The sequence below is a fragment of the Pseudopipra pipra genome, chromosome 18, assembly GCF_036250125.1.
Source record: "Pseudopipra pipra isolate bDixPip1 chromosome 18, bDixPip1.hap1, whole genome shotgun sequence".
In the NCBI taxonomy this organism is placed as follows: domain Eukaryota; kingdom Metazoa; phylum Chordata; class Aves; order Passeriformes; family Pipridae; genus Pseudopipra; species Pseudopipra pipra.
Window position 1 is genome coordinate 6,355,308 of NC_087566.1, and position 23,485 is coordinate 6,378,792.

The 23,485-nt window shown below is 44.2% G+C and overlaps 2 protein-coding genes across 6 annotated transcripts in view; both read left to right on the top strand.

Moving 5' to 3' along the window:
• The first annotated feature begins 850 nt into the window (after window positions 1-850).
• On the top strand, window positions 851-14,235 carry CHEK2 (checkpoint kinase 2). Of its 4 annotated transcripts, none has more exons than XR_010435065.1 (15): window positions 851-1,328; window positions 2,840-3,082; window positions 3,630-3,754; window positions 4,020-4,167; window positions 4,460-4,550; window positions 5,502-5,610; window positions 6,191-6,244; window positions 6,832-6,893; window positions 7,383-7,482; window positions 7,995-8,081; window positions 8,805-8,968; window positions 9,184-9,299; window positions 10,634-10,719; window positions 12,315-12,450; window positions 13,315-13,395. XR_010435065.1 is itself a non-coding variant. In XM_064674822.1 (15 exons), exons 1-15 carry the CDS (start codon window positions 941-943, stop codon window positions 14,088-14,090), a joined length of 1,950 nt encoding a protein of 649 aa, XP_064530892.1. In that variant the 5' UTR covers window positions 852-940; the 3' UTR covers window positions 14,091-14,235. The 4 variants fall into 4 exon arrangements, 3 of the variants coding, with proteins under 3 accessions (XP_064530893.1, XP_064530892.1, XP_064530894.1); XM_064674822.1 differs by lacking the exon at window positions 12,315-12,450 and adding an exon at window positions 13,995-14,235 and having other exon boundaries at window positions 852-1,328; XM_064674824.1 differs by lacking the exons at window positions 851-1,328; window positions 12,315-12,450 and adding exons at window positions 1,342-1,645; window positions 13,995-14,235.
• Window positions 14,236-16,357: 2,122 nt separating this feature from the next.
• TTC28 (tetratricopeptide repeat domain 28) overlaps window positions 16,358-23,485 on the top strand; it is a 121,601-nt gene continuing 114,473 nt past the window's right edge. For both annotated transcript variants that reach the window (XM_064674810.1, XM_064674811.1), the window contains exon 1: window positions 16,358-16,461. In XM_064674810.1, the coding sequence (XP_064530880.1) occupies window positions 16,378-16,461 (84 nt within the window). In that variant the 5' untranslated portion in view covers window positions 16,358-16,377. The remainder of the gene's footprint in view (window positions 16,462-23,485) is intronic.

Below are 23,485 nucleotides of genomic sequence, written 5' to 3' on the forward strand. Positions count from 1 at the left end.
TCCGATAAACGTGTATTACATGAAAGGTGCATAAACAGAATCAGTCTGAAAATTAACTCCATACACAGGCTGACCATAAAAATCAGCAAGTCAAAAAATACAACAAAGGCTGCCAGACTGAAATTTCATATGAGCAGCCGTGGCCAAACACAACATGTGATGTGGGAAAAAAAAAGTGTAATGTGAGCAGCAAATGTGATGATAAGCTGATTAATTTTTGGACAAGCTTGTTTTTGGTCTCCCTTCAGTCCCTGGTCATCCTTTGCTTCAGAGGAATGTGAATCAGCACGTTAAGGATGGAGTGGAAGGTCCTGTCCCTCACAGCACCCCCAGCCCCTCTGGTTAGTTACAGGGACACTGATAAAACCTAATGGAGACCTTACTAGATAGAGGCCCCGGCTCAGAGGGTTCAGCAGGGTCTGGTAGGCCTTGTTGATCAGGGAAGAGTGTTGCTCAGAGTAATACTGCTCTTTCTGCAAGTGGATGACAAATAATTTGAAGTTAATAACAAGTGGCAGAATACACTTTGTTACATGCGGAAAACCAGCGTCCCTACACCAGTCCGTGGGTGACATTGAGAGGGCTCTGTGGACCTGGGAACAGCGTCACTGCACTCAGCTAAGACCTGACGAGCCGCAGCGGCCCCTCATCATCCTCCTCCACCGCAAATCCATGACAGTCTCTTCTAAGCGCCAGGAGACAAACACAGGCGAGTCCCCGCACTCCCCGAGCGGGAGAGAGGCAGGGGCTCAGCGCTGGGACGGAAGGCGAAGGGCGGGTTCCCCCGGCGATCACCGAGCCCCGCGGGCCCCGCCCGGCCCGGCCCCCCCGCCCGGGACCCCCGCCCGGCCCGGCGCTCACCGGCGGCCTCTGGCCGAAGCGGTCGGGGTGGACGGCGCGCTGCAGGCTCCGGAACCGCCGCTGCAGCTGCCGCACGTCGATGCGGAAGGAGCGGTCACTGCGAGACACAAGGCGGGTGAGCCCCGCGGCCGGCCGGGCCCGCGGCCGCCCCGTCCGCACTCACCAGTCCATCAGACGGAAGAGGTCGGGCCGCGGGGCCGGCGGCTGCAGGGCCTGGCAGGCGGGGCAGAAGCGCGGGGTGCCATCGGTGCCGGCGAGCGCGGTGCCGCAGCTCCAGCACGGCGGCCCCGGGGCGCGGCCCGGCGCGGCCTCGCGCAGCGCCCGCCGCGCCCACCCGAGCCGGGCCCGCAGCGCCGCCCGCATCGCGCCCCGCTCCCGGCGGCCCCCGCGCCGCGGCCCCTTATTGGCTCCGCCCGGGGCGCGCGCGTACCGCGGCACCGGCGCGAGCGGCGCGAACCCCGTGAGCCGTGAGTTCGGGGCCCGCTCCGGCCGCCCGGCCCCGCGCTCCGCTCTTGCCTTGCCCTGCCCTGACCTGCTCTCCCCTCCCCTGCCCTCCTCTTCCGCCGCGGGCCGCTCCCCGCTCGCTCCTCGCTGGTTCTCCTGGGAAGGTCGCGCGGCGCCGCTGGGTCCCGGGGCCGCGGTGCTCGGGCGGGCAGGGCACGGCAGGGCGGGCCGGGCCGGGCGCTGAGTGAACGGGAGCTCGGCGGTGCCGCCCCGGGGTCCCGTCCGCGCCGGCCCGGCTCCGCCGTCCGAGCGTCCGGGAGCTGTTCAGAAGGAGGTGTAGGTTCGATATGAGGGAAAATTCCCTTGTGGGAAGGGCTGCCCAGCCTTGGCACAGGCTGCCCAGGGCACGGGTGAAGTCACCATCCCTGGAGGGCTTTTAGCAGCCGTGTGGATGTGGCACCTGGGGACGGGGCCAGTGGTGGCCTTGGCAGTGCTGGGGATGAGCGCTTGGAGTCGATGGCCTCTCTCTTTTTCAACCCAAACGATTCCATGGTTCTGCTCCCTCCGCGGGCGGCCGCGCCAGCACCGCTGCAAAGGGCCGCGGTCCGAGCCCGAGGGCCTCGCCTGTGCCCGTGAGCACGTGTAGAAAATGGGACGTGGGAAGTAACTTAGGAGCTGTTGTGGGGTTTTTTGGCTCGTAATGAAATGTAGCAAATCGATAAGGAGATTTAAATTAGCCTGCATTATACATCGGACGGTATGGCAACCAGCTAAAAACCCAGTAACACAGATGGTGAGCCGAGAAAGGAAGCAGAGGGATGAGTGCCAGCGATCCCAGAGGCTGGAAGGCTCATGGACGTTCCAGCAGCCCCGGTGAACGCGGATGTGTTTGAGGACGCCGACTGTAGGGCTGGGCTGGCTGGTGGAGCGTTTGTTAAATGGGGAGGGAGGAAAGACGCGCTGATAATTCCCGAGCTGTAACGGGGCAGGGAGGCGATTGCCATTTCTTGCCGCCAGCAGCTGCCGGGGGCTGTGGTGGGTGTCTGTCGGGCTTTTGTACTTTCACTGTGTGTAGGTGTGACAAATCTGTTGGGCGCCTTCAAGAAAATGTACGTCATTTTCTTATATACGTCATAGTTCTTATTTTTCCCTTTGTGTCTGGGGACCGGCCGTGATCCCTGCTCCATGCGGGCATACTCTGTTTTTGGGGACCGGCCGTGATCCCTGCTCCATGCGGGCATGCTCTGTCGTAGCGCAGCCCCTGCCTGTGCGACCCAGTGCGAGCCCTGAAGTCCTCGGGAGCAATCTGGGAATAAGGGTTATTTCTGGTTTAGAACCAGCAGAGGCCGCCCCACATTCCCTTTTAGAAAGAAAACCATCCTGGTTTGCAAAATTCCTGGGGATTTACGTATAACCCACACATGCACTCTTTGGTTGGAAGTTTTACTTTGAAGCCTGCGAATGGACTTGAGCGTGAATGCTTGCCACTTTTACTTTGCTGTAGTAACTGTTATTTTTAACATCCTCTTTGAAGCCAACATGTCCCGAGAGACTGAAAGTGAAGTACAGCAGACTCAAGGTGCCCAGTCACAGTCACAGAGTTCCTCTTCCAGTGGGTCACAGAGTACTAGTCAGTCTTCCTCAAGTTCTGGGACCCTCAGTTCTTTGGACACCGTTCCGACTCAGGAGCTTCCGTCGATCCCTGAGGAACCTGAAGAGCTGGATCCTCAGCCGTGGGGTCGACTCTTTGCACTTGCAAAAGGTTTCAGCAACTGTGGTATGTGCATACTGTAACAAACCTCTTGGTTTGTTTGTAGGACCTCAGAAAAGTTCTGAGCATCTTGCTAGAGAGCAGTGTCTTCTCATTTTTAAATTAAGTACAAGCAAATTTAGGTATGCAACTTTTGCAATAATGTTTTGTTCTATACATCCCAGTGTTTATATTGAGTATTTCAATACACAGATTCCCTAGACTTAGAGAAATTATAGGGTGTTCATGTTTGTTGTTACATGCTTCATTTTTCCGTTTTATAACTTTTTTTATTATCATATGGGTCTGTGAGTCTATGCTGAAGGTGAACTGAAAACTACTACTGCTAAGGAGGGCAAAATTATTAAGAGCATAAAGAGGGTAAAATTATTAAGGAATTTCCCAAGCTGTCAATACTGCTTTGTCTGAATTAAGACAAATAAACTTGATTGTAGGGGAAGAACCTTGTCTCTGGTATCCTACTCTACCATCTGGCATCATTCTGTAGTGCCATAGTTATTAACTTCCTGCAATGTTGTGTTCTCTCTCTGCTGTACCTTCCCCTCCTCTGCAGACTGTGTGAATGAGGAATACTGGTTTGGGAGAGACAAAAGCTGTGATTACAGTTTTTCTAAGCTAGGACTGTATGAGACTGGCTTCTACGAAAACTATAGCAAGAAGCACTTCCGAATTTTCAGGGTAAGTGCTGAAAAGGTTAACTGTCTCTCTGTGTTGGCATAATTCAACAAGTGACTTTGGAGCAGAAATCCTAAAGATATCAAAGCATCTTCAGTGTTGACTCCTTTAACACTACTCTTGGCAATGCCCCACTCACCTGGTTTATGAAATAACCTCAGTAGTCTCATTTCTTGAGCCAACAGTAGTAAATTTCTAGTCCGTCATGTCTTTACTGTGAAGTCATTTCTTCTTTACTTTCATCTTTATTATTTTTTTTCTCTTTGAGGAAATGGGTCCAAAAAATTCCTATGTTGCCTACATTGAAGACCATAGTGCAAATGGAACATTTGTGAATAAAGAGCTTGTTGGAAAAGGGAAGAGGCTTCCACTGATTCACAACGCTGAAATTGCACTGTCTCTACAGACCAATAAGGGTAAAATGTACTTTTACTTAAGTAGGTTCTTCACATGTTGACCAGGAGGTTGTTTCTGTGTTGATTTGAGTGTGTTTCTTGGGAGCTGAGCTGCTTCATGAGGACTGTTAAAACACAGCTATGAATAGATGTTTTAGTACTTGCAATAAAAATTATCCATGTTTAGTTTTTCCTCAAGCAGGCTTTTTTTCAGTCATGTTGTTGACTATAAAAGCTCGGGAAAATAGCTTTGTTTCTTACAACAAAATTTTAAAATTAATAACAGAAAAATGATCTCCACTTGTCTTCCCAGTGTTTGTATTTTCTGATCTTACGGTGGATGATCAGATGACATTTCCTAGAGAACTGAGAGAGAAATATATCATATCAAAGACTTTGGGAAGGTAAGCATCCTTTTTTCCTCAGTATTAAGGTTTGACTTTGTTACCATTGTCAGTACCTTGTTCTGCAATTTTTACCAGTTCTAATTGAGCTGCTGTTTTAAAAGAAAAAAGAAGAAAAGTTAATACTAACACCTCAGTAAACCTGTTCTTTGCAACAACTTTAAACAGGAATTTTGGCTTCATCCCTGTAATTGCCTTGGGGTTTGTAACCTGCCATCAGTGGTGAAAACCAGTTTTTGTTTTGTTTTGTAGAAGATAATAAAGTTTGTAAATTCTTAGCAAGTTTTTAAAGTTTGTATATTAATTTACTCGGTTACTGGAAGTAGAAGGAAGAGCTTTATCTCGGAATACAGATTTCTACAACATCACTGTTGAGGCCTTCAGGCAGAAGGGGAAAGAACTGTCCAGGAAAAAGGAGAGAGAGGCTATTTTAAGAGGAGGCTATTTTTTTCTCTCTTGGAGACAGTTGGTCAGTGAAGAATTTGGAGGTGAATGGTTGAGCAGAAACAAATCCGAGTGGGAAATACAAGAATTTCTTTCTGCAATGTAATTGCTATTTAGTAAAAACACAAGTGCTGTCGTATCTGTTCTTCAGATTTGTGCAATCTGATGTTGAGAGAACCCTTCCTAGGTTCTCTTCCCCTAAATGCTTTTGGGTGAAGGAAATGCTGACAGAGCCTGTCTGTCATATTTGTCCCTACCCTTGGTGCCAACAGACCTGTTGCTTTGCATATTTACTCCTGCAGTTCTGAATGAGTGGCCCTTGACAACACTTGCTATTTAAACATTCTTCCTAACTGCTGAATGCTTCCTGAAAGAGGCATATTTTAGAAAGCTGGAAAGCAGCAGCTCCAGACTGTGTGTAATACAATGCTTTCATTTGTCTGTGCTTGTTACACAGATTTTTGACGAGTATTTGTAAGCACTGACATAGCTGTGCTCTCGTGTTAGTGGTGCCTGTGGGGAAGTCAAACTGGCCTTTGAGAAGAGCACTTGTAACAAAGTCGCTGTGAAGATCATCAATAAGCGGAAGTTTGCGGCGAGTGGCCCGAGAGAGGCAGTGAGTGTTTCTGTTTGTCTGTCTGTCCGTCTGTCTTGGCCGTCTTGCAGTGGCCCTGGAATATTTGCTGACTTCTCTGACTCCCTGGCTATCTTCAGCTAAAGAGGATTTTCTCACTTAATGTAAGAAATTTAATTTAAATGCCTTCTGATCTTGTAGCATCTACGGAATTCTGTAGGAAATGCTTACTTTCATTCTTTGACCACGTTCTGTTGGGTTCATAATTTAGGACTGTTAGTGGGGTGTATACAGAGGGTGGTGTGGAGTCTTGTGGAGTTTGGTTTAAAGGACAGTACAGGTATATACATGACAGTATTTTTCTGTTTTTGTCGTTTGGAAATTAGTTGGGGATTTCTAACCCGCAGTGAAATGACGTGTGCAGCAATATCTTGCTCCTGATAGTGACAGCAGATGGTTTATTTAATTCACTGAAGGCACCTGATCAGTTTATGGAAAAAGATTGTATGTTATGATCACTTAGAGTAGCAAGGGGCATGATGGCTTTTCTGGTACTGTCTTTTATTACTGTCTTATTTCAGAACAGCACTGTCTTACCCAATATACTTGATTATTTTAACAGAACCCAGCTTTTAATATCGATACAGAAATTGAAATTTTGAAGAAAATAGATCACGTGAGTGTTTCTGTACATTTTTATTCCTTGCTGCTTCCTACAGTATGTACTTGTGTAGTTCACTGACCTTAGTGTGGTAACTAAAGATCAATTTTATCTGTTTAGAAATGTGTTAAAGGAGGCATATGCTTTTTCTTGTAAATTACCGAATGGGTCTTTTTTCCTCTTTTAATTATATTGTCTTTTTGCAGATTTGAGATTTTAAAAGTTTGTATAAATGAGATGTAAATTTGAGAAGAAACTGCACAGGAGAAATTTCAACCTGAACCAACTGTTGTAGGAATCTTTCCTCGATGCGAGTTTTTGTAAATGCCATGAGATAACCAAATATAAAGATTAGTTTTGACTGGCAGAATTTGTATCCCCTCTTTTCTCTGCACGTAAAATACACAAAATGCTGAGGGGATGGTAACTCACAGCTGGAAGAATAGGGATTGTGTTTACCAAAGTCTGGGGTGCTCACTAGCTGCTTGTGTTAAGTGTTGAAGTGACATGGTTGAAATACTGAAGTAGGAACTTAAGGATTAATTTTTACAAATTATTCTACTTTTTTGTGTGTCTCTTATTTGTGTTCCCTTTTCTGTTAGCCTTGCTTAATCAAGATCAAAAACTTTTTTGAAGCAGAGGATTACTACATTGTTTTGGAACTGTAAGTAAATTGTTTGAAAGTACATACATAAAATGAAATGTTTTTCATAACTACAAAGAATGTGTGTAGTTCTGAACTGTGGGGGGTGTGGTTTTTTTGGTTTTTTTTTTATTTTGCTGGCCTCCACTGTTCTCTGAAACCTCTCTAAAATTAGGACCTAGGATAACCAGGAGAAGAGTCATCCTTCTAAGCTTTGTAGGCACTTGGTGCCTGGATATTGTTTGCTGTGCTGCTGTTGTGGATGGCTGCTATTTTTCTGATTTTTGGAGCTTGTAAGAGGTGACTGATCAAAAATCATGTAACAAGTCCCAGTGAGGACTTAGGAGACTGACCCAAACTCAGCAGTGCACGTGCTGTGTTTAGGATGTTGCTCACTCATTTTCAGAAGCATACTCTATCTCTGTAGACAAATGTTTTGGTCTTAGTCCTGTCTAATGAGATGACTCTTTTGGAAGTCATGTGTTGACTTCTTACCTGCACTTGTTTTAGGATGGAAGGAGGAGAATTGTATGACAGAGTGTCAAGGCCAATCAAGATGAAAGAATCTACCTGCAAGTTGTATTTTTATCAGATGCTGCTGGCTGTAAAGGTACATAATGATGAATTCTACCAAGAAAAAAAATATGGTTATGCATATGAATGTTGGTAAGATGAATTTTTCTGTCACTTGTCATTTCTGAAACCCATTCAAGCAATCAGGACAGCATTCTTAACAATTTGGTTTAACAAGAGAGAAATGGAAAACCAGAATTCCTACAAAGGCAACACAGAACTTGGGTCTTCCTTAGTTCTGTGCTTTTACTGAGATGAAGAAGTGTAACTTCCCAGAGAATGGGAAGTATGTAACACCAGGCCAGGTCTGCACACTGAGCTTGCAGTGAGATTTGTCATTTGGAGCATAATGATTTCTAAGGTCTTTGTTTCTTTGGGTTTTTTTTTTTTGTTTTTTTTAAGGGAGAGTCATAAGCTGGGGAGCTTTAAATGCCTCTTGCACAGCTATTTCCGTTATCCTGCCATTGCCATGGGAAAAATTGGAAAGCTTACATTTTAAAACAGGTTAACAGTCTGTGTTCCCTTAATTGTCTATCTGTATATATCTAGTATCTTCATGACAATGGAATTATACACCGAGATCTAAAGCCAGAAAATGTCCTACTTTCGTCTTCTGAAGAAACATGTCTTATAAAGGTAAGAAAACTTACATTTCGTGTTAATGGAGAAATTTGGGGATATTCTTTCTCATTCTTCTTGATATTTTGTTAAACATATCCAAAAAGATATTATGGAAGTAGTCATACAAACCGTGAAATAACTTAAAACATTGAGGATTTTTTTTTTTTTAATAATTTTATTTTTAGTTTTGTGGGTATTTCAACCCATACACTGCATAACTAACTTCAAATGTCAATGCTTTTTTTTTTCGTCCCAATAAAATGTAATTCTTGAATTACAGGCAGCATTCCCACAAGCTGTATGTGACAGGGCTTTTTTTGGTGTTTTCGTTCTTTTATGGGGAGGGGAGGGTTTTGGTTTTCATTTGTGTTGGGTTTTTTTTTTCCACAGAGAAAGCACTGAATAGCTTTGCATGGTAAAGTGCTTATTTTTTAAGTAATCTCTTCTCATAAGCTACAATACCTTTATTCTCTGGTTGTCCATTTACATCTAAATTTGAGAGTACTTTTTGCTAGTGTAAAAGTCTGATCCTCTGTCATATATTTCTCTCTCTTCCTCCTCTCCCATTCTCACTTAAAACTCACAGAAGTTTGGGTAACTTTTGTTCATAGTCATGTACTGGAGCTGGCTTGGAAGGAAGAAACTTGATGTTACTTCCTGATTTATGAGGACAATGTGATGTGTTCTAGTACAGTCCATCCTAATATGTAATGTGGTGTTACCATTTTTAAATACAAGATTACAGATTTTGGACAATCCAAGATTCTTGGAGAAGCTACTCTTATGAAAACATTATGTGGTACCCCCATGTATCTTGCTCCTGAGGTTCTAAATTCACTTGGGACTGCTGGATACAGCCGAGCTGTGGACTGCTGGAGTTTAGGAGTTATTCTTTTTGTATGGTAAGATACTGTGTAGATGTACCTTCACTGGGCAGTCTTTGACATATGTGGCTTGAGACATGGCATCTTCAGTATCTATATTAGGAAGTGAAAGTGTATTTAAAACTTCACATGTGTAAAATCACTGTGATAGGAGGTGCTTTAAAATGTGTGATTTCAGTGTTTCATTTGCTGTGACGAAATCTGTGTTATTTAACTTGTTTTCTTTTATGTAGCTTGTGTGGATATCCACCATTCAGTGAGCAAAATAGTAAACTCTCTCTGGAAGATCAAATCACTCGTGGAGAATACAGGTTCATTGCAAGAGAATGGAAGCATGTGTCAGACATGGGTATGACTCCAGCACAGGGGGTAGCAGAATATCAACCTCCTTTCTTGTAGTTTGTGTTTTCCCTTATCTTCCTTTCCAGCTGTATGGCAAATTGCATGTTAATATGTTTAGTTTTTAAAGTAGTGTCTTAATTTTTTTTAAAGTTTGTAGTTAAAGCATTAGAAAGAGGAGATACATTTCCATTGAAGAGATTTCTTAGTAATATTTAATGTAGTTAACCACAGAAGTATAGAGTTTGTGTGTTTTTCCTCTTTCCACTTTTTCTTCTGACTTTATCAAGCTGGTCTACAGACTTTGCCTTGCCTAAAGATTCTTCAAGTGTTGAGCCAAAAATGCCAGGAATTTAAGGAATATGAACTAGAACTCCAAAAGACAAATGTTCCAAGAGAGTCATTTCATGGTGCTAGACTTCCAGCTGAAAGTGTCAGTCACATTTGTGGAATCAGCTATTATGTTTGGCCCACTACAAGCTAAGTAGTCTGCGAAATGGAGTTTCTGCATAGTAAACTGCAATGATAGCTACTGTTTGCATGCTTTTATTTTTTTCAGGACATTTTATATGCACAAAATAATTGTAGTATTTGCCTTGGATACTCCTTTGTATGTGCAGAGAAGTTTCTAATAAATGATGCTGTCATTCTTTGCCTAATAAACTTACCAAGTATAACTCCTTCCTGAATAATTTGAAGCTTATTCAATAATAAGTCAGACATGTATGAGAACAGAAATTATGTTAAGGTTGTACATAGTCCTACCGGTATGTATTTAGAATAATCAGATACAATGAAAAGTAAATCTTGCCGAAATTCCCTTATGGGAGACTTGGAATAATAAAATATGACATAAATGTCGTATTTTCAATGTGTCTAGTAAGCAGCTTCCTTAGAAAATGAAAGTTTGAGACCATGTTGAGCATACATGTGTCTGTCTCTTCTTTCTCACCTTCCCAGATGGACAATCTGCTTTCCAAGACACAGTAAACCAGGAAATTAAATTAAGCTGTCTTTGCTTTTCCACAGTAATACTGAAGCTTTTAGGAAAGTGCTCAGTCTCCTATGCATGCTCAGAACATAAATTATGAACATGCTCAATATATCTACTGGTAATTTTGATACATTGAAAAGTCTTGTGTCATGTGCATGTGAAGGAAAGATGGTTGCAGGTCTGCAGCCCTTCCTGTGCATAGAAAAAAGAGAAGTGATCTGCCCAGCCTGTATTTTTGGGCATTGTTCTGAAGGGGTATCAGGCACATTCTTGCACATAGCTTTTTGTAGGCATATTTCAGGTGATGAATGTATTGATCCTATGTCAACCAGATCTCTTAATTGTTCTAGCTCTGGATCTTGTGAAGAAGCTGTTAGTAGTGGATCCAAGCAGACGTCTTACCACAGAGGAAGCCTTAAAGCATCCTTGGCTTCAGGTAGGAATTGAGTTTTAACTGAAATACAGCAAAGCTGGGTTGCTGGGGGGATAATTTGTTGATGTGAACTCAAAGGCAGTTCAGCAGCCTGAACGTGGTGAAGTTTTGTTGATGCAGTGTAATTTGCTTCCACATGGAAGCTGGGGAGCCCTGACCACTGTTCACCAGAGGTGTGATGTGTGCCTGACCCTGCTTCTGGGGAGAATGCCACAGGAGGGGTACAGTGATGGGCAAGGAGAGCTTCAGTTCTTTGGCTTCATGGCAATAACAACTGTGATCTAAGTCAGAACTTAAGCCTGCCTGTCCATAGGTTGTCTCTGACAGGAGTCAGCAGGAGAACAGCTGTCATTTGGTGCCTCTCATGGGCATGCACTGCCTCTCTGCCAGCTGGTTGTACAGATTCTGCTGGTTTTAAGACTGGATATTTTCACAGAAAATTAAGCCCATTCTGCACCTGTAGCTGGTCTGTGCTTTCAAAGAATTAGTCCCTGTGGAAAGACTGCAAAAGTAGCATGGAGTAGTCTGCTGAATTCCTTCTTTCAATACAATCAGCAGCTACTGCATCCTTTCTGAGACACCTGTTCCCAGAACTCTTTCACATCTGAGGATCAAGATGTATTTTTTTAGAGACCAAGTCTGACTGTGGTCTGATAAGGATGGACTTCTTCCTTTGAGCATTGTAACGAAGCCCCACTTCCTCAGCTTGTTTGTGTGGGCAGGCAGTGCAGAGTTTGTTTCTGGCAGGTGCCCAGTACTACTGTGTTCTTACTATGCTCAATGTGAATAAATGTCGCTGGTTTGGGAACCCTCTGAGTAGGAAGTGATGGTTTCCCTGCCTCCTGTCACAGTCTAGTTTTTGTGAGGGGTAGTCTTTGGGTGGTCTTTCCTTAATTTTGGCACTCCAGAGGTGACCACTGGACTTAACGAGCTTTCCTGGATATTCTTGCTTGAGGAGGCTGAAAAAAGTCCCCCAGCCTACCCCTGAGCCACACAACAGGCTCTATTTACTCATGCTGAGCACAGTGCTATTCCTGTTCCCCCCCTGTGAACAGGGTGGTTTACATGCTTTGGTAAAGAACATAAGAAATGAGGTGGAAGAAACGGAATATCCCTCAGTGCTTAAGAGCTGACAGTGGCCCGAGACAAAAATTGCATATGGATGACTCTTTTTAAGTGATTAATTGACTTAATTATGCTGCTGTGCATCAGAAAAGTTTTCTTGGCATTCCTGGCTTTTACTACTGTAGTTTTGTCTGTAACTTCTACAGTGAGTTAATCAGATATACATTCTTACATTTAAATTATAATTCTGAGCAGAAAATGTTATTTAGAAACCATGCTACACTTATTTTAAGAGTTGCTGGTATGCATAATGGGGAAGGGGAAATAGATAAGTGATTTAGACTAAGAATTTGAGATATTTCAGTATTTAAACTCAAGTTGTTATTAACTTGGTTATATATTCCATTTAGGGACACCTCTTACTGTTAAATTTAATTTTGAAGGCAGGGCAAAAAGTTCAAGAAATCATAATAGCCACAAATCCAGATGTCAGCTAGCACACAGCTGCTGTTCTTTGAACTGTTTCCCTTCAGGGGCTGTTACTAAGAGTATCAGATGTTCATAGGTGATGTACACTGCCTACTTGGAAGGCCAACATCCAGCATGCTCAGTTCTAGATATCACACACGTTGATTACTACCACCAAAAGAGCTCCTGAGTCCTGTTACTGTGAGTAGTGGGGAGTTACTGGCTCCTCTCTCCCTCTTGTGTTGTCTGGAAGTATTGACTTTACAAGTCAGCACGAAAAACCACACTCTCCATGTGACCAGCTAATGCCTGATAGCCCTCTGATGATTTTGGGTACACTAGGGAATTTTTCAGATATTAAAAGTAGCGTGTTCTCCAAACAATATTTAATTTCTACAGATTTGTTTAAACCAGTAGTGCTTTCAAAGTAGTGTTTTCAATACATGTGCTGTTCACTCCATTCTTTGCTTGAATCTACAGCTTTAAAACTTAGTGAGCTGCTTAAACCTAAGTACTACTCAGTGGAAATGTCCTACCTGTATTTAATAAAACAGGTATTTAAGGAAACATTTCTTAAAGGCATGTAAATAATTGCTGTTTCTGCCTCTGAAAACTTCACTGAGGTCTTATGAGTAGGACTTAGTTTGGTTGCATGCTAAAGAAAACACTCAGGTGTTTGTTAAATAAATGTAAAAATATTTATCTTACCTTACCCATTAACTCAAAGGTACCCACAGTCAAATCAGGTGATGCTGGAAAAGAAAAACAAGTCAAAATGCCGTATAAAATAAAATGGATGTTCACATCAAAGCCTTTTTGTAGCACTCAAGAACATAGTTAAACAAAAAAGGATATACTGCAAGACTCCATTGCTTAAAAAAGGACCCCCTCCCCTGCCTTCCCCCAAGAAACTTAGTTAAAACAGCTGAAATCCTTAGGAGCTCCATGATCGTTATTTCTAATTGTCTCTAGCAGTGAGTGTCCCATTCGCTTCTCTTGGAGTTTCCCAATCTTTGCTTTTCCCTTAAATATTCTATCTACACTTAGCTACTGTTTTTTCCCCAGGATGAGGATATGAAGGGTACATTTCGACAGCTACTTGCTCAGACACGTACCAATATGGATCCACCACAAACATCAAAAATGGTATGTGTAACAGATATTTGAAGATTAATGTTTGATGCGCAGAGAAATTAGATTTTGAAGTAACTTGTAATAAGAAAATCAGTTAATTTTGAGACTTGAAAGAAACGTGCCCTTGGGCAGTATGTGGCAGCCTGCTGGTTATCTCTGCTTCCTGAGGAGCAGCAATGGACTTCCGTGCTTTGTCAACACTTGTTTCAATGTATAGAAACAGTCTCCTAGGCTTTAAAGAATTAACCATGTATTTAGAATAAAATTTTTGAACTTTTTTTTTTTTTTTAATGGATACAAGTCACTAATGTTTAGTATTCAAGGAAAAATTCTCATGTTAGTGCAAATTTAGGATGGCATTGTGCCATTCATTACCTGATGCTAATTAGGTGAATTGTAAACAGTAGCTGTTTCAAGCTGGGAGCAATGTCTTATATGAGAAGGCTCAAATAAAATTAGATGGATCTTGGTAGAGAAACATGGACTAGTCACGCTGCTTTTTTGGTCACAGAAAGGAGACACTGCCAGCACCTGTAATTCTGGAGCAAGCAGAACAGTCAGGCTCTGTCTTGCTTGGTTTCTGCAGCCATCCTGCTGTATCTTTCTTTTAGCCAACCACAATGAGAAAGCGTCACCATGAAAATGAGGAAGAATCTGGCCCTTCTAAGCGAACTGCTCCTTCTACATCGTTTCAGAAAATGAGGTGAAAAAGAAGAGAAAGTGACTTTTGCAAATGACAGCTTTTTGTATGGAAAGCAGACTTTTTTTTAATAAAAATTTAATAATGGAATGACATGCTTCAACATTGTTGAAGATGCAATTTTGAAATAAAAATTACTTTGTAAGACTGAAGTGACTGCTGTGCATGCATGATACTCTGCACAAATAGTCACGTTCTGATCCATCCAGCTGTCTGACTCAAGGAAAATACCAAAATAACCTCCTGAACTGAGTTATTAACCATTTTTAGGCTAGCTTCATCCTCACCTGTATTCTTTGTTTCTTCTCTTCCAGTTTCTAGGTTAGGCATGGAAATAATGCTTAGTCCTCACAGATGAGAAAGGAGTACTAGGTTTGTTGAGCTTCTGCCTGAGGCATGGCATTACCTGACACAATGCTGCCCCCACAGACTTCTGAGGACACTTAGACTATTCAGTTGGGATGTAAAACTACCCATGGAGCTTGAGGTGCTCTGGGCTTCAGGTAAAGCTCCCATGCTGGGCTGGGCAGACTCGCAGCATCCTGCTCTGGGAAGGGGCTGATTGGCTTCTAAAGCAGAGTTACCATCTGCATGGTGTTTCTAACATGTGTGTACTATGTTTATTTCCCAGAGGAGGGACGAGTAAGAGGAAATATGATAACAAGTGATGAAAGGAAGATTTATAAGTTCCTGCCAGGGAAGAACCAGGAATTAAAATGAGAGAGAAACAGTTTTTAGTTTGCTTGCCTAAGTGAAAATTTTCAACTGTGTAGCTTTTACTAAAGGATATTAATTTTATTATTGGCTGAGAGAAGTTTAATAACTCTGTTCTCAAATATGCACCTTCTAGTTAAAGGCATCTACTGTAAGTTCATTTGGAAAGAAAAAACATAATGGGTTATGGAATAAACCCGTGTCAGGTAGGAATATGACATCCATGATTCAGGTTTTCCCATATGTGCCCATTGCAGAGGTCTTGTGTGTTTCAATATATTTGATATTAACCATTGCTAATGATAAAATGCCAGTTCTTATACATTGATGTCATTCTTAATGAGTCAGATGGAGAACATCCATGGGCATCTGGATGGAAACAGCACTGGTTCCAATGCACTGCAGATACACCGGGGTGCTAGAACAGAGGAAGGCATGTCTGTCCTTGAAGATGTGCCCTTTCTGGTGGACACCCATGGCAGACTGGCACGTCCTTGGGGAATTCTGGTGCTTCCTGTAGCTCATCTGAAGTAGAAGGGAACACTCAGCTGCTATTTGCTAGATGAAAGGATCATAAAGGATGTGATGTGTTTGGCCTAGGTTTGTGTCCTGGTGTACTGCAAAAGCCAATGGGCTTTGGTTACCAATGACTTTAAAAAGACCTGCATCATTGCCAATGAGAAGATAATTCCCTAGCTCTTACTTACACTGTAAATTAACAGCAATTGGTTCTTAGATTGAAATAGAAGACACCTGTAATCTATTCCTCCATCTTTTTTTACATCCCACAGTTGTTAGATAATCTGTAACTGCTTTGCTTGGATCCTTTCCTCTGGTCCTGACTAAGACTGACTTTCTAATGATGTCTTAATTTTGATCTCCCTAATTTGATGACAAACCTTTGGGCTGCTGGCCATGTGTTCATTTACTGCAGAAAGCTTTCTAAAGTTTGGGAAGTGTCACTAAATTTCACTATGGTAAAGTGGCAGCTGATTTGCACTTAGACAACAAATTTCTTTATTCACAGCACAAGAGTCTTCAGCATAATCCATCTGCCTGTTCATTTCAAGGGGCACAAGGGGTCACAGGATTTGGAAGGTTTGAGCTAACAAAGGTGCTGAGCCTCGCTGTGCGCGGCCAGAGTGGTGTCGTGAGTGACCAGTGTCACCGCCTGCGGTGCGATGTGGAGCCCTGCTTACCCTCGAGCTCAGGCCGCCGCTGCCTTTGGGCAGACAGAGCTGTATCCTCCGTGAGGACGGGGCCCAGCCGCGGCGGACCCGCTGCTCTGCCGTGCGGCCCCTGCGGCCGGGCTCGCCCCCCGCCCCGCCGGAGCCCGGCAGAGGCGCGGCTGAGCAGCTGCCCCGGGCCCGGGGCCGCCCCGGCGGGGCGAGCCGGGGCTGCAGCCGCAGGACGTCCGGCGCCCTCGGGCGGGGGTGCCCGGGGTCCGGCCGGAGCCGAGCCCAGCCCCGGGGCGGGGCCGGGGCAGTGCCGGTCCCTCTGAGCCGGGCCCCGAACGTGGCGCCGGGGGCCGGAGCGGGATCGGCCCCCGGACGAGGAGGAGGAGGAGAAGGAGGAGCGCGATGGAGCAACAGGCGCCGCCGCCCCCGCCGGGGGCCGTGGCGGGGGGCCGGGCTCGGCGGGAGCGGGACGCGGAGCCTGCCCGGGTGAGTTGACGCCGGACGGGCGGCGCTGGAGCGGCCGGGAAGGCGGGAAGGAGGGAAGGAGCCGCCGGGCCGGGCCGGACGCGGGCGGCGGAGGGAAGTTGCGGGGCGCGGGCGGGCGGGCGGCTGTCCCGGCACGGAGCGGGAATCCGGAGGGGGCGCAGGCCCGGCGGCTCGAGGCGCCGTGAGGGGCCGGACGGCGGCGGAGCAGCTCCCCGGTGGGGCTCCGGGGCCGCCAGGCCGAGCGCTCGGCTCCCTCCGCCACGGGCTCCCTGGGGGGCCGTTCGCGGCCCCGCTTTCTCGGGAGCCCCGGGCCCGGCGGAGCGCGGCGGGCGGGGGTCCCGGCGGGTCCTGCCGCGGTGCGGAGGGGCCGGGCCTGCCCCGAACGCTGGAGCGGGACCCGCGCGGGCTGGGAGCTCGGGTGTCGGCGCGGGCATTGTGCTCGCTCCGGGCGCCCCGGTAAGCAAACCCGAAACTTACCTCGTTAAAATCTCCAAAGTTTGACGGTGAATGTGTCAGGTGTACTTCGCGGCGCTGCAGAGCTCCAGACCCTGCTGCAGTGGCACAGACACAAACGTTCTCAGGCTGGCTGTGCCTCCGCTGGGCACGCCGGCCGCGGGGAAAGTTGTCATGAACTCGATTGTAGGAGCTTTGTTACTGACAGAGCTTGGAATCTGGCGATTGGATTCAGTCAGTGCATCTTGGATGACAGCAAATGTCATGAATGTGGCTCTGCCCATGCACTGGAACACAGACTGGCCATCAAGGGTGAGAGGTATTATCCCAGTCAGCAGCCCGCACTCCTGTAGTTTGATGTTGCAGCCATAGGGATGCCCCTGGTTGTCCCCAGTGAACAGAGAGTTGAAACAGCTGGGTGCCTATACCTTATTGTCCTTCCTCATCTTTTCTTGAAGCTGTTTGTGTTTATTCTTTCTTTGTGTGGATGTCTTTCATTTTTCTTGGAGGTTTTCATAATCCTAGATAATATCATCCCTCCTGTGCTTTCTTCTGTGGCGGAACAAGAACTCTTCAGGTGCTAATGGAACCCTTTATAGGCTCTTTGAAAAGAGTTTATTGATGAGTCAATGAGTGGGTGTACCTTGAATGTTAAAAGGTTTTTATCAGCAGTAGGGTTCCCTTTTTGGGAGGGGGATGTTTTCTGGTCTAAACACACAGTCACATGTTCTTGGAGGTTCTAGGTCCTACTAATGTATAAGACTACTGATTCTTATTAGTGATAATTATCATTAATGATTATTGTTACTTGTATGTACTCTGTACTATCCAAATCTCAGTTTTCAAGAGCTGGAATCCACTGCAGCAGCAGCAGTCTGTGTGTGGATTTCTGCTGGAAATGGATCAAGTCTTCTTTTGTGGCTGCTTTCCTGTATCCCATTATCCCCCTCTTGACTGAAACGGAAAACCTCTTTCTTGTCCACTGTGAGTCCTTTCCTCCCTGCCTGGATACCAGTTGCCTCCATGACAACTGGGCAGGTCCATACTTGAGATGGAGCATTGTAATGAGAGGTTGCAGGTAAGGTACCTGTTACCTGCACATCAGTGGGTTCTGGGATTGCCCTTGTGCTGGTGGAACAGCACTCCTGGTGGCACATGTCCCCTCAGAGACAACAGCTGGACTGCAGCAGTGGAATGGTTTGTTGCAGACAGCAAAACCCAGGGAGCAATAGCCCTGCTGCCCTAACAGGTGTTCCTCGAGTGAGGTTCCTGTTCAGGCCTGGCTTTTGCTGCATTCTTGATTCATCACCCCCTCCTTTCTGGCTCTGTCTTCCTGTGACTCACTGACAGGCCAGAGGGAAAGTTCTGTTTTCTCATCGGTAATTTGCAATTAAATGATTATTAATAATAAGTAAATTGAGTATTTTGAGCTCCCTTTAGCTTATACTAGCTCTCTCTTTTACGTTAGTGATAGATCTCTTCAAGCTCAGTGCTGGAAGCTCACAATTGCTTCTCATTTTTTAAAAAAAAATTAAAAAAACCCCTTTTTCTATAGGAAATTTTGTATATAAGTTCTGGTTAAAAAAAAATCTGTTTCCTTCCTGTTGATAAGTTCGTACTTAAACTATTTTTGTTCCAATTGCAATGCAAAATCAAAGTAGTAAAATATTTGCAGAACAATATGCTCCAGAAGTTTAGACATATATTCCATTAAGAAATTTACTAAAATATGAGGGGGTTTAATAGAATAGTGCTGTAAGTTATGGTTTTCTTTTCAAGTCCTTTGTTCCTTTTGATTTATTTATGCTTTTAGACAAGTTATAGCTTTTTTATGATGTATGATTTTCTGTGAAAATCTAAAAGTTCCATATAGAATTTGGTGTGGTTTTTTTTTTTTTAAATTTGGAAATTTGACTTCTGTGTTACCTCATACTTTGTGAAGCTCTAACCTGGAGTTTTATTTCCCCTATAATGTAGATTTATCAGAGGAAATTGAAGCCTGGTCTGCCAGGACGGTATTTACTGGCACTGGTGGGAGTGCTTTAGGCTGCAGGAGCTGTGAGATGTGATGCCCTGACAACTGCACAGAGTCGGTGCTGAAGGTTAAACCCGCAGGACATCAAAAATGGCAGAAGCAGCAGAAGTTTGTAGGGTTTCCTTCATACTGCTCCTGATGTGGAGAAGGTGCCTGTAGCAGTGCTAAAGGGTGCTGGGCCCAGGGTTTGTTTTCGTGGAGGCTCCAAATCGCACAGGCAATTGCAGCCACTATTCTGCTGACAGAGCCGTGTCCCCAGGGGCTGTCCTGCCCTGTGTCTCCTTTCCTATCCCAGGGGATAGCCTGGGTCACTGCCCAGTTTGCTGATGTCCCACCTCTGGGGGTGTATGTATTGTGTTGCTGCAGATTTAAGGAAACATTTTCTCGCATCTGTGATGTGCTCCCAAGCAGCACTTGGTAACAACTTGTGAGGACAAAAGCCAGCTTAGAAAAGCCTGTCAGCCTGGGCAGCTGTTGCGCGCGTCCTATGGTGGCTTAATCCTTCAGTTTTCCTTCTCTTCCCACACTATTTCTGTTAAAATTCTGCTCTGACTGGGGGAAGGTTGCATGTGGCTTGGCAAGGTTTCATGTCTGTTCGGGAGTGTGGTACAGCCTGGCTGAAGTGTTGGCTACTGGGAGCAGGGAGGTTACAGGGATTGACTTTTTGTGCTTGATTTGTTCTTGGACTCTTGTTGAAGCCAGTTTCTGTTACAGGAAAACAATAATACCCCAGTATATGGACTGAAAAACATAAAACCATTTTACAGATTAAAATACAAGATGATGTAGAGATATTGTCATAGAAATGGAAGCTCAGTTACAGGTTCAAGCTGATTTTGGAAACCTGTATTTAGCATAAGTTACTGTCACTTTTTTTCGGAATCCACTTGGAATCCCTGTTTTTCTCCTTACCTCTACTTTTTTCCTCTTTCTGATGCTTCCTTAAGTATCTTGAGCTATTTAGATAATTTAAGATATAAAAATGCTACATATGACACCTAAAGTATTTTTTTTTTAAATTATAAAGAGCTTTTTTAAAAAGATGTCTTAATTATGGACTTGCCACCCAAGACATCATCTATATAAGGCATATTTATTTGGTTATTTAGCATTAAATAAGAGGGATTACGTACAAATGAACAAGCTGAGTTGTAAAATTGGTTCTTTGATAAAGCGTTCTCTTCACTCTGTTGAACCACATTGTTTTCCATTGTCCTCTTGGAGCAGAATCTGGATTTGCTGTTATCTCTTCTCACTCATCTTACTGGAACTCACTGGGAATCTGCTCCCCATGTCTTTCTGGATGGCAATGTGCTCTTCAGACAGTCACATCTTTCAGTGTGTGTGGGCACTGCTTTTATTTGGTGAATGTTCTGCAGAGACAACTTAAGTTTAGCAAGCTTGATCTGGGAAGATAGAAGTTCTTGTAACCTAAGTTTTGGGGTGTATTCAAATTCCCGTTTGCTTTGTGGGACTGGGAGTTTGTTTCTTCTTGAAAAGAAAAAGACCAAAGAAAATTGTAGGTGTTTAACCCTCCCCTCTCCTGGCCAGTAGGGTTGAATCCTGAGCACTTTCTGCCAGAGGAGGCTTTTTCACCAGTGAAGCGAATTAATTACTGAGTCTCATCTGAAGCAGATATTGTGGGACCTTCTGTCTGATGTGGCCTCAGTAGTAGGAGCTGGTTTCTGCTGCCTAACGCTGGTTTGGAAGAGTAATGCTGAGAAACTTGTGCCATCTTTCTTCTTCAGAAATACATGAACTCCTAACTCAGACTTTCTGTGCTGGATCCTCTTCTGCACTTCTTTAGAACCTTTTTTGTTCTGCTGCTCTAAGAAACTTCTTTAGCATTGGTTTAGTAGAGGAGACCACCTTCTACTACAAAATGTTAGGCAGCCCAAGTTTGTGCATTGCCATTACCTTCCACTATATTAGCAGAAGAGCAGTGCTAACTGGAAAGCAGGGATGACTTTTTAATGAGTACTTTTTGTGTGTTGGTACCATCATCATAGTCTTTTTTTATTTGTGGTTTGAGTGCCAGAGTGACTCAGTTTTACTGTTCTGTGGTTTTTTTCTTTTACCTAATGATGTTTTACTGCCTTACGTAGCTCTCATGATCTCAGGAATTAAATAATGGCATATTCCACAAATTACCATCATAGTTTCCATTAAACTAGTTTCCTTTTTCTTCATGAGATTATTTAGTGTCACAGTATATTAGGGGCAGAAACCATTTCACTTGGACTGAGAAGATGTCTGCTCTTGGATTCTCCTCCTTGTTACAGCCTCACAGTATGATTCTGGAAGCACCATTAACAAGTTTGTGTGTTCATTTGTTTGTGCATAATAAACTGCCAGAAAAGACAGCTGTTGTTGGACTTGTCCCACTGGTGCTCCTTGAGGTTGTGTCCTCACAGAGGCTTTGCTGCCAAGGGCTCAGTGGCTCTTGGTTGGCCTGGGCAGGCTGGTCCTGGGCAAGCAGTGCTGGTGGGCTGAGAGCACAGTCCCGTGGTGAGGGTGAGGTGCCCCTCCTGCCACGGCCCTGAGCTCTCCAGGGTGGTGTGGCTGTACCTTCTCACCAGGCCAAGCTTCCTGCTGGAGGCAGTTACTGCAACTGGTAAGGAATCTATTTCCTGAAGTACCTGTCTTCTAAATAACTTGAGTTCATGACTAGTTGTGGTACTGCTTGTGGAACCTGCAGTCATTCACTCTGAATGTGATAAAAGAGTGGGAACTATACAGTGCTTGGTCTTTGTCATTGTCCCTGATGCATGTCAGTGACCAGGAAATACACTGACAGGGAGAGGCAGCTACCTTTAAAAACACGTGGGGAAAGTGCAGCCCCTGGCACCTGGGTACTCACCAGCCCCACTTCCTGCAGTACCTCCAGCCCCCCTCGTGACAAATTCTCAGGGCTCCCTCATCTTTGTGTTTGAACACCTGTCCATGTAGTAGCTGCTGGATCTTCACATTGAGTTCTTGCAGGTCCTGAGGTTGGAGCAAACTGTCCGGGGGATGAAGTTTATGGTCAGATGCTCACAAATGTGTGAGCAGTTTTTGCACTGCTTGGACAAAGCAAGATGTTCATCTCAAACATTTCTGTGGTTGCTCAAAGTACAGCTGTTTTCCTGCTGGTAGTTGGGAATATAGGAAGTTGCTGTTTGTAAACTTGATTGAAGTAGCAAAGAAGTATCTGGTGCATTTAAAGATGTACTGCACATGGTAGGGATTTTTGAGGATGCAGAAATTTGCTTTTTATAATGTTGTTCATAATGATAATAATACTGTAGTGATAATAATAATAAAAGTTACATACTAGCTTGTATTAGCAAGAATATAAAAAGCAACTACACAGATGAAATGAACAAAGTGTTTGGTTAAGTCTACCGTGGGCAGGACAAGAAACAGTACATCTACTGGTACAAAGGAGATTTGGGGTTCTTGTTAGGACACATATTTTGATTATGAAAATCCTGAAGCAGTGTAAGGAGATTGCCTGAGTAAAACACGGAGTCTCCTTCAGTAGAGAAGTTTAGAAGAAGTTTGGACAAACACCTGTCAGAAAAGAATGAGTATAATAATGAGAAAAACAAGAAATCGGTAGTTTCTAACTTGATGCGTTTCTGCTGTTATTTGACTTAAGGAAGAAAAAAAAAGAAAAGTCTGTTGACAAATTGATGCTTGAGACAGGATGTCAGTTTGCAGCTTGCTTCCCTTTCCACCTTTATAAATATGCCTCAGCTGGCTCTGGTAATATATTTAAGCCCCACAGTTGTTGTGGTAACAATATGTGATATTCTTAACCTTTTTTCAGTCTGCAGGGCTAAAACTAGATGACACCAATCTTAACTATAGTAGTCTAAACCTTTAATGAATATTTCCCAGTACTTTGTATGTTACTATATGTATTGTGTTGCCCATTGGCAAAAATGATTACTGCACAATTCGCAACTGCCTTGTGATCAGAGTTGGACAGAGATGTTCTTGCTGTATTCTTGAGGGTCCTTGGGAGAGAGTAGGGTTTGCATGACAGAAACAGTTACTGACTACAAAGGACTGGCTGAGGAAAATGTGGAACGTAGGAAGTTAAATGAGGAGAAAGGGTGTACCGGAATCAATGGGACTAGGACTTTCTAGAGCTCGCTTTAAATAATAATATTTATAATTAGAAGGCAAACAAATTTTCTTTGTTATTTTGTATTGCCTGAGGTTGTCAGTCTGGGAAGGTGGCTCTGCCAAAAATGACTGTTCTGTTGCTAAAATAAATTTTATGTCCCACTAATTTCTGTGAGTATACCTGGTTCCAAAGACTCATCCTTCCCTTCCCTTCCCTTTATGAACAATTTGCAGCTGCAGGTAGCTGGGTGTGGAGGTTTGTGAGCAGACGTACCAGTGCAAGTTCTTTGGTTTGAAGAGGATTAATATATTCTTCCACTGTCTAGCATGCATGTGCTTCTGTGTAATCTGCATATCAAACTTCAGATGTACCAGCTTCATCTTCGTGTTCACACCTGCCACCTGCTCAGAGAAACTTCTTTA